Source organism: Lactuca serriola, chromosome 5 (genome assembly GCF_051521515.1).
Source record: "Lactuca serriola cultivar US96UC23 chromosome 5, Lser_US96UC23_V15, whole genome shotgun sequence".
NCBI classification, from domain to species: Eukaryota; Viridiplantae; Streptophyta; class Magnoliopsida; order Asterales; family Asteraceae; genus Lactuca; species Lactuca serriola.
Genome location: NC_136412.1, coordinates 4,979,333 through 4,988,940, shown reverse-complemented (window position 1 = coordinate 4,988,940; position 9,608 = coordinate 4,979,333). Strand labels below are relative to the sequence as shown.

At 37.6% G+C, this 9,608-nt stretch overlaps 1 protein-coding gene across 2 annotated transcripts; it reads left to right on the top strand.

Moving 5' to 3' along the window:
• On the top strand, positions 1-4,429 carry LOC145051828 (DEK domain-containing chromatin associated protein). 2 transcript variants are annotated; one of them, XM_078999651.1, is made up of 12 exons: positions 1-244; positions 996-1,423; positions 1,543-1,576; positions 1,795-1,877; positions 2,297-2,356; positions 2,638-2,748; positions 2,850-2,930; positions 3,052-3,099; positions 3,255-3,582; positions 3,690-3,796; positions 3,899-3,929; positions 4,010-4,429. In XM_078999651.1, the coding sequence occupies exons 2-12, from the start codon at positions 998-1,000 to the stop codon at positions 4,168-4,170; spliced, it is 1,470 nt and encodes a 489-aa protein (XP_078855777.1). In that variant the 5' UTR covers positions 1-244; positions 996-997; the 3' UTR covers positions 4,171-4,429. The 2 variants fall into 2 exon arrangements, with proteins under 2 accessions (XP_078855777.1, XP_078855776.1); XM_078999650.1 differs by having other exon boundaries at positions 3-244; positions 3,249-3,582.
• Positions 4,430-9,608: the final 5,179 nt, after the last annotated feature.

Sequence of the window (9,608 nt, the reverse complement as noted above, 5' to 3'; positions counted from 1 at the left end):
ATGGCAATTACATCTCAGCCGTCTATCAAGCACCTGGATAGCCCGCCCAGTGTTCTGCATGACATGGCAATTAAATGCATTTAAAATCCGTATTTGAAGTCCGAAACACTCGCGCTTCAAGTAACACATCACAATCACACTCTCAACGTTCCGACTTGTCTCGAACCCAAATTCGCCCCATTTCTTATCGACACACCATTCGAACTCAAATTAGCTTACAACCTTGAATTCAGCCCCAATTTATGTAAGTTTTCGATGTTATGAACTCGTGTTTGATTCCGTCGAGTTATCGATTTCATGATCTCGTTACTCCTTTGCTTTGCTTGATTGTTTTGATACGTAGAAGTTGAATTATTTTATTTAGGGTTTGTTGTTGTTATCAGGAAATGATAAGTTTTTGTAATTAATTGATTGCTCACCGTTCTTTGCTTAATAATGTTTTTTTGTTCTGATACTTTATATTGGTTTTATTTGGTGAGTTTACGTACGTTTAAGCAGATCTTGTTATGAGTTGCTGAAATTTGAAGCTGTCTATTCTAACCAAGCAAGTTTTTATTTAAAAAAAATGATATGTTATGTTGATAAGGTCTGTATGTTAGTGGTTTGTGTATGTTAAAGAATTTCATTGCATTGTAGTTGGTAAGAAATGTGAAAAGTAATTTGTATGATATTATATGTGGCGTCTTACATTTCTGCTTGATTATATCATAAGTAGAAGGGGCAGTACTCTGTTGATGGTTTGTTGTTATCAGGAAACGCAAACTTGTTGTAAGTTGCTGAAATGTGTTTTTGATATATTTTGATTCTATCAGCACATGCTTATTTTTTCTTACTTTAGATGGCAAGATTTCTATGTGAAAGTTTTGAGGATATTAAACATGTTGGCATTGTTAATTTGTTATCAAATTGCTTATAAACATGGTGTTTAGGGATGTCTTGTCTTGTGAATTTGTTACTTGTGGTTGAATGCTGATGGTAAATGTTTACGTATCCAGTTATGGGCAAGGAAGAGGCGAACACTGAAGTTGGTAAGACAGTGGCTAATGGGACTAAACCAGACAATGCTGTAAGCGAGAATACAAAAGATGAAGGGAAGGATAAAAGTAAAGAAGTGAATGTTGACAAGGTAGATGCCAAAGAGAAAGAGATAAATGATAGCAAGGAAGAAACAGAGAGTGAGGCTATGGAAGTCGATGATTTAAAAGAGAAAGAAGATAAGGGATCAAAAAAACATGCAAGAAAGAAGGGTGGTGTAGAAAAAGGCAACAACAACAACAAGAACAAGGCAAGTGAAGAGAAAAAGGAGGATCCCAAGACTCCTGTTGCCCGGGCAATTGACCGACCAGTACGGGAGCGGAAATCTGTAGAAAGGTTGGTTGCGGTCATCGAGAAGGATACTGCCAGGGAATTTCACATTGAAAAGGTAAAACCTTTCTTCAGTTATTTATAAACTTTCTCGTTTATGCCTTCAATTGATCAAAGTAATTTCAATAAACTTCTATTTTTTTTATTTTTTTTTATTTTTGTAATAATGGTATGCAGGGCCGTGGTACTGCATTGAAAGATATCCCTAACGGTAAAGTCTTGAAGTTATCTTTTGTATTTATTTAGTGTTGTTCATTCTTTTCTGCTTTAGACATATGTTACTTTGGTTTCCAGTAAATCTCTGATGTTTGATGGCCATGAATCAGCAAATGTTATATGTATTGGAAAAGTGTTGATGGTAATAAGTTTCAGTGTGTTTGTGAAGTGAATTATTTTTTGTTCCTGTCTAAGCTGTGTTCTACTTTTCAGTTGCTTTCAAGTTATCAAAGAAGAAGGTGTCAGATGATGTACTTAAGCTGCTCCACACTGTCTTATTTGGTAGGAGAGGAAAGGTAAACGAGCTTCGCTTGATATATATATTTCTTCTGAAATAAATAATCTTTCAAACAGAGAATACAGTTTTGTGTTTAAAGTTCGTCTCAATAGATATATTCCCCAATCCATGTTATGGTTGTTATTTTCTTTTACATTAGTTGAGCTGGTGGGGATTAAGGCAAATGACCAGTGCTGTATATTATTTGTTTGTTACTTACTTGAGTCTGTAGTCTGTACTGCGTCTATACATAGTTTAGATCTGTATGAATTGCTTCTTCCATCAAAGTTTCAACATTTTCTTTATATTCATCCTAAAAGTCTCTGAGTTTTGCTTTGCTAAATTCTACTAAGGACCAGTATATATACATATAAAAAAAATATTTCAGGAGTTTCTGTTTTTAACTGAAGGACAATTGTGTGTTTGTTTGACTTGCAGGCTTTGCTGGTTAAGAGTAACATATTGCGGTTTTCTGGGTTTGTGTGGCATGAAAATGAGGTAAACAGTTGGAAAATATTCATCTTCTTGACATAAAAATATTAAATAGATCTCTTCCTTACTTTCCTATCCTAGTTGAAAAGCATTTTGTCTGCCTAGGCGATTTGATAAAGGAAAAGCCAGTCTAGAAGCATTGTATATCAAATAAAGTCAGATTCATAAAAACCATAACTAATAAACAGCAAGCAAACGTGCATGGAAGTGTTATATAGTAAAGCAAGTTCTGATGGCATGGCAAGGGCCAAGGGATGAAGGGTCTAAAAAAAAGTTAATTATTGCAGGAAAAGCAAAAAGCTAAAGTGCAAGAAAAGCTTGACAAGTATACGAAGGAGAAGTTGTTTGAGTTTTGTGATCTGCTTGACATACCAATTGTCAAAACCAGTGCAAAAAAGGTTTGTTTCACTTTCGTTGGACATGATAAGTAACATGATGCTGTTTGTGGTGAAAGCAAAGCAAAGCAAAGCAACATGATGTGTATTTTGCATGCACACAGGAAGATGTTGTTGTGAAGCTGATAGATTTTTTGTTGCTTCCTCATATCACAACTAGTGAGCTAGTTTCAGAGAAAGAACAGGTATTGATTGCATTTGAACATACCTTTTATGATGATCTCTCTTTTTATGTGTATATATATATATATATATATATATATATATATATATATATATATATATATATATATTCTTCTTCTGCAGCCAAGCAAAGGAAGCAAACGCAAGAAAAGTGCATCATCTTCTTCAAAGGTAGTTTCAGTTTGTCTTGTTGAGAAAAACATGAACCCCCAAAGTTGCCTAAACATAATAATAATAAAGGGAATGGTTTGTGGTATATAGTTTTATAGATAGTTGTGGGTGGGTTTCCCTTTCTCTTATTGGTGTGTTTGTTATTGTAGAAGCAGAAAAGTAAAAGTGCAGAGGGCTCTGAAGAAGAGGAAGAGGAAGAGGAGGAGGAGGACCATGAGAAAGTGAATGGTGGCCCAGAGAAGTCTGAAAGTGAAGGTCAATCTGGGGAAGAAGGCAGTAAGAAGCGTAAACTTTTACGGGGGGTTTCAAAAAAACCTTCTTCTAAGAAGGATTCGGCTTCGATTAATAAATCAAAACAAAAAGAAACCCAAATCCAAAAGAAACCATCCAAATCCAACAAGGATCAAGTACCAACCTCAACCTCAACCTCAAGGAAGAAGAAAAGTCACGAGGAGAAGCCTTCGACTTCTAAAGAGAAAACTGGTGCGGATGAATAAATATAATTTTTATTTCCTAAATGTTTCTTTTTCTCCATGGTTTCAAAGAAAAGAAGTTGATGAACCTTTTTGGTGACATATTCTATAAAAAAGGGAAAAAGGCTGTGACAGAGACAATGAAGGAGGAGAAACAAAAGCCTAGCGACAATGAACTCAAAGCCGCAGTATGTGAGATCCTTAAACAAGTCGATTTCAATACGGTGAGAATGAGAAGCTGCCTGTTTGTTACTGTTACAAATAGAAATTGCTTTTAACAAGATATTTAATGTCGTTTTCCACAATTAATTTTTTTGATTTTGCAGGCAACCTTCACAGATATCCTCAAACTGCTTGGTAAGTTTGTTTATAACTGGCAACTGCATAGTGCATATGATACGCTCCGGAAGTAACCTAATCTTAATCTTAATCTCTAGGTAAACGGTTCAATACAGATCTCACACCAAGAAAGGCAACCATAAAGTTGATGATCCAAGATGAACTTACAAAACTAGCCGATGTAACAGACGACGACAATCAGCAAGAAGAAGGCGGAGCTGTTAAAACCCCAAAACAAGCATCCGCGACAAAAGCATAAAAAGACCTACAACATAACATAACATGGTATTTCAATCCAATCCAATCCAATCCAATCCATCATCTAGATTCTAGTGTTTGTTTCATCTCTTCTTCTCTTGTAATTTATTGCTAACTCACATTGTAGAAATACAAGTAGAGAACCGCCACCATTACCAATGGTGTGATGTTGATGCTTTGTTTCATGTGTATGTACTATGTACATGAGTATAAATTGTAGGCATCTTTCGTTTTTATTTTATGGATCTTTTCTTTGGCTATATCATATGATGATGATGCTGATTTTCGGGGGTCTTTATACATATCAATATGGACTATGGTTGATGTTATTAAAAATTATAATCATGTTTGTTTATTAAATAATCAATAAAACGCCATGTAAATAATGAATACATGCATGTTAATGTTAGGCTGCTTACGAAACGAAAACCATTCAACACGTTTGACCGTTTCCTTTATTTTGCCATTTTGGCTTTTATACATAAGACAGACGATCCCAATTGGTCTATTTTTATTGGCAAAAAAGTTTTTTTTTTTTTAAATAAAAAAAGGGAATTTGGTTGGTGGATTCTTGTTATAAATAAAGATGTTTAGATGGTTGTGGTGGGTTTTTAAAAGCTAGACTGCAGCCTTTGAATGTTTGACTAAATAAGCTAGGTAGGTTTGATTCTTGAAATCTCAAAGGGAGTGCACTAAATAACATTAGGTTGTTTTGTTGTTAGACACTACTAGGGTACTTGGAATCTATCTATAGACCAATGGCTGAAACTAAATGTTCTACTTATATCCTTCCAAACTCAGTGGACTACAGACACACACTGCTTGCTCTGCTCCTATTCGTATTCTAAGGAAAGATAAAGGAGAACATTGACTGACTTATTATTGCATCATCTTATAACACATTCACTAACAACCATTTGTGCCTTGTTGCCTCCTTCGTATTGAAGATGCTAAAATCTGGTAAGAGTCTTGGTCTGGCATGGGTTTTACACAGCACAGACTTGTTTCATATATTTGTTTTGTTCTGTTTTATCTTCAACTATCTTTTTATTTGATTTTTACCTATCTCAACATAATCAAAATTATCATGCATAAATTTAGCTCGTACTAGATGCGCCACTGGACTGCCAAAGAGTGACTAAATTACTTGGTGATTCAAGGTTCACCGTCGGTTTCGTTTCATTCCATGCAGGGCAGGTCCAAAGATATAGTGGGCCCAGGACGAAAAGAAAAAATAACCCCCTAAAGTTGAAAATAAACAAACCTTTATAAAATTCACTATTAATATTAAAAAACAAAAATATGGCCACAACATTACAAAAACAATTAATTTAAAAAAAAAATATTTCTCCTAGCATTTTTAGATAAGTTGATTTTTTTTCTCACTATATACCATATATTCTAGCAATTTTGGGCTTCTTAGAGACATGGGCTCTGGACGACCGTCCAGATTGCCCATCGTCTGGACCGGGCCTGGTTCCATGATGGTTAATGGTTTAGTGGTGACATTATTATTTATTAAGATGATAGACACCAAAACATGCGTTCTTATGTATGTAACTCGAAAATCCCTCCCTCTTTCATCGTCTATCATACTTTATGTATTATTCCTCAATTAAAACAATCAACCTAATACTTTATTTCTCTATAAATTTAGATTAATGTTGATATATATATATATATATATATATATATATATATATATATATATATATATAATTTTTTACAATCATAACATAATAATCTAAAAATATATTAAAATATTTTTGGGTCGTAAACAAACTAAAATTTTAAAATGTCATTTGTAAACCGTTTAGGTTATGTTAATTTACATAATAAAGAAACATATATGAAAAAGAGTTTTTATTTATTTAGTTAAATGGACGGACACAAACAATGGTCTAGTATGTGATTTACGTTTATGAACAATCGGTTATGTTCTTTCGTTAATGATCATTATGTTCGGTTATTATACATATATTTGGACAAAGGGTGACGAAACATCCTAAAAATATGGTCCTAAAATTTGCTTTCACATGATAGATAAAATAATATTTTCAAATGTCAAACATTCATCACAACAAAACCAATACATCAAGTGTTATCAAAATCAGAGTGAATGTCAAATGCGGAACTCCAGTGGTGTGTGCGATGCAGTCAACTCGAACTCTTCCCCTTTGAACTGGAAGTACCTGAAACAAAACTAAAAACCGTAAGCACAAAGCTTAGTGAGTTTTCCCCAAACTACCACATACCATATATACAATAAACATATAATGGGCCCCGCCTGGTCATCGAGCTGAGCTCGGAAGTAAATCGGGCCCAACCCAACATACATATAACATATATCAAATAAACACATACACATGCAACATAGACACATATCATACAAACAGTCATCGGGCCCCGCCTGACATCGGACCTTAGCCCGGAAAGCATATAAATACGTACACATTCAAGAGTCATGAAGACAACTAGCTTACTATCATATCATAAACATGGGTCAGCATTGGTGCCTTCGACCCGCAATACCCAATGAGAAAAACTCACCTCGAAAATCTAATCGAAACGAATGATCCCTAATTGCTGGTCCTACGACTCCCCGAGCTATCAATTACTAAATAAAAGCTGATTAACATATGGGATCTACTTCATAACCAAAATCCCTATTTGGGGTAAAAAGACTATTTTATCCCTATCTTAACTTGGTCCAAGAATAAAACCCTAAATCACAAACTAATGACCCAAAAGTTAAATAATCCAACATATAGCCTAATTTCCAATTGGGCTTAATTCCTTCTCATGGGCCTTAGCCCAAGGTCCAATAATGTTTCTCTAGTCCAAATGGTCCAATTCCAGATGGTCCACCACGACCCAAGTCACCAATCTATGAAAGTGACCCAAACTGAGGCCCAATAACTCGAAGCTCAAATCAGTGAGTACGCGGGGCGTACTCAATTGTATGCTAAGCGTACAAGCTGCATGGCTTATATGCTGTGCGTAGGAGCTTGTACGCCCATCATACCAACTCATTAAGCCATAATCCCACAAAGTACTTAATTCCTTAAGACCAAGGGTTACAAATACAGATCCGAATCATATAAAGTGTCTTAGACCATAAAGCCGACAACTTGATGGCTTACATGCTCCCAAATGAACTCAAACTCAAAATAAGACAATCTACTTCCATAAAATGACCAATACTCATGCATGGATGACCAAAGGTCTCAAAGATGGCTACTTTATCATTCTAGAACCCAAATTAGACCAAGAGTAGCAACTCAAGCTCTAAAAACGGCATAGCCTCATAAGATCTCAATAATGGGACCAAAAAGGGTCCAAAACTTAACTAAGAGAGATCTAGGCTATGAAGTATCAAGTTCAAGACTTTATACCTTGCAAGAGCTTGAAATGAAGCAAACAACTCAGATCTACAAACTTCTCCTTGAACCACCACCTTGCTTCAATCTTCACTTCCTTGGAAAAATGGATTAAAACACCAAGAATGCACTCAAGGGACCTTCCAAGCACAAGAACACACAATATGGGAATTAGGGTTTCGTGGAGGCTGATTAGAAATGAGAGGGAGGCTGGTCCTTAAGGAATAATGTTCTTTATATAATGCTCAAACCCTAAAATGTAGGATTTTGGGTTTGGGCACGTACACTGCGCGTACTCCTCAGTATGCAACGCGTACGTGCATGACATTCGCGTCCAATTTCAATCAGTACGCCCAGTGTACGTAGGGTGGTACTCCTAACATACGACACCCCCTCAAGGCCCAAAATGATAAAAGTCCAAGGACTCCAAGGCCCAACCAGAAATATTTAAGCATTCAACAAATAAAATAAATACCTTGGGAATTAAGCGTTACAATTCTCCCCTACTTGGATCAGACTTCGTTCTAAAAGTTCGTCGCCTTGTACAACTCGGTATAATGCTCTCTCATTTCTTTCTCTAGCTCCCACATCCACTCAGAACCCTTGCGATGAAGCCACTGCACCTTAACCAACTCCACAACCTTGTTGCTTAAGGTTTTCGTTCTACGATCTAAAATTGCCACTGATCTCTCAATGTAATTCAGGCAGTCATCCACTTGAATATCCTCCAAAGGTACAACTGCAAAATCATATACTAAGCATTTCCGCAGCTGAGAGACATGAAAAGGTCTATGGATCTGACTGAGCTCGGCTAGAAGGTCAAGACGATAAGCTACCTGGCCCACCTGAGCCAAAACTCTGAAGGTACCAATATATCTGGGGCCCAGCTTCCCCCGATTCTTGAACCGGATGACACCCGTCTAAGGTGACACCTTCAGGAGGACCATATCCCCCACCTGGAACTCCAGGTATGATTGGCGCCGGTCGGCATAAGTCTTTTGCCGACTTTGAGCTGTCTAAAGCCTGCTCCAAACCTGCTAGATCAACTCCATGGTCTTGAGCACCACCTCAGTACTCCCCATGACTCGATGATAGACCTTACCCCAACAAATTGGGGTCCTGCACTTCCTCCCGTAGAGCATATCAAAAAAAGGTCGATCGATGCTGGCATGATAACTGTTGTTATACGAAAATTCCGCCAACGGAAGATATGTATCGCATCTTCCAACGAAATCCAACACGCATGCTCATAGCATGTCCTCAAGAGTCTGAATAGTCCGCTCACTCTGAACATCGGTCTTCGGATGAAATGTAGTACTGAAATGGAGACGAGTACCCATCTCGTCATGAAACCGCTTCCAAAATCTGGAAGTAAAGCGAACATCCCGGTCTGAAACCACTGATATTGGCACCCCATGACGTTCCACCACCTCCCGAACATAAATCTCGGCTAGCTTCTTAGCGGAAATTCTCTCATGGATCAGAATGAAATGCACGCTCTTGGTCAATCGATCCACGATGAACCAAATATAATCTACTCCATGCGCATTCGTGGGAAGCTTCGTAATGAAATCCATGGTGATGTCTTCCCAATTCCATACGGGAATCTCCAACGGCTGCATCTTGCCATGGGTCGCTGATGCTTGGCCTTGACTTTGCTGCAAGTCAAGCACCGCTCTACAAACCATGCCATGGGTCGCTGATGCTTGGCCTTCACTTCCTATACATATTCTTCTCCTCGGGATGAATGGAGAACGTCGACTTGTGAGCCTCCTACATCAGAATGTAACGCACCATCTCTGGTATGTTGTTCCCGTGGCATTTATTTAGAAGTTTTCTAGAGGGACTCGGCGAGTCTATGGCCTGACTCGTCGAGTAGGGTCGAGTTTTCGAGCACGTGTTAGTCGGCGACTCGGCAAGTCCATATTCGGGACTCGGCGAGTCTGCCTGCCAGGAAGAAACCCTAAATCCCCGGGCTGCTCATTATTTAAGCAATGTTATGTGCCCCAAACTTGCCTCCTTCACCCTCAGAGAGCTGTGAGAAACCCTAATCCATCCC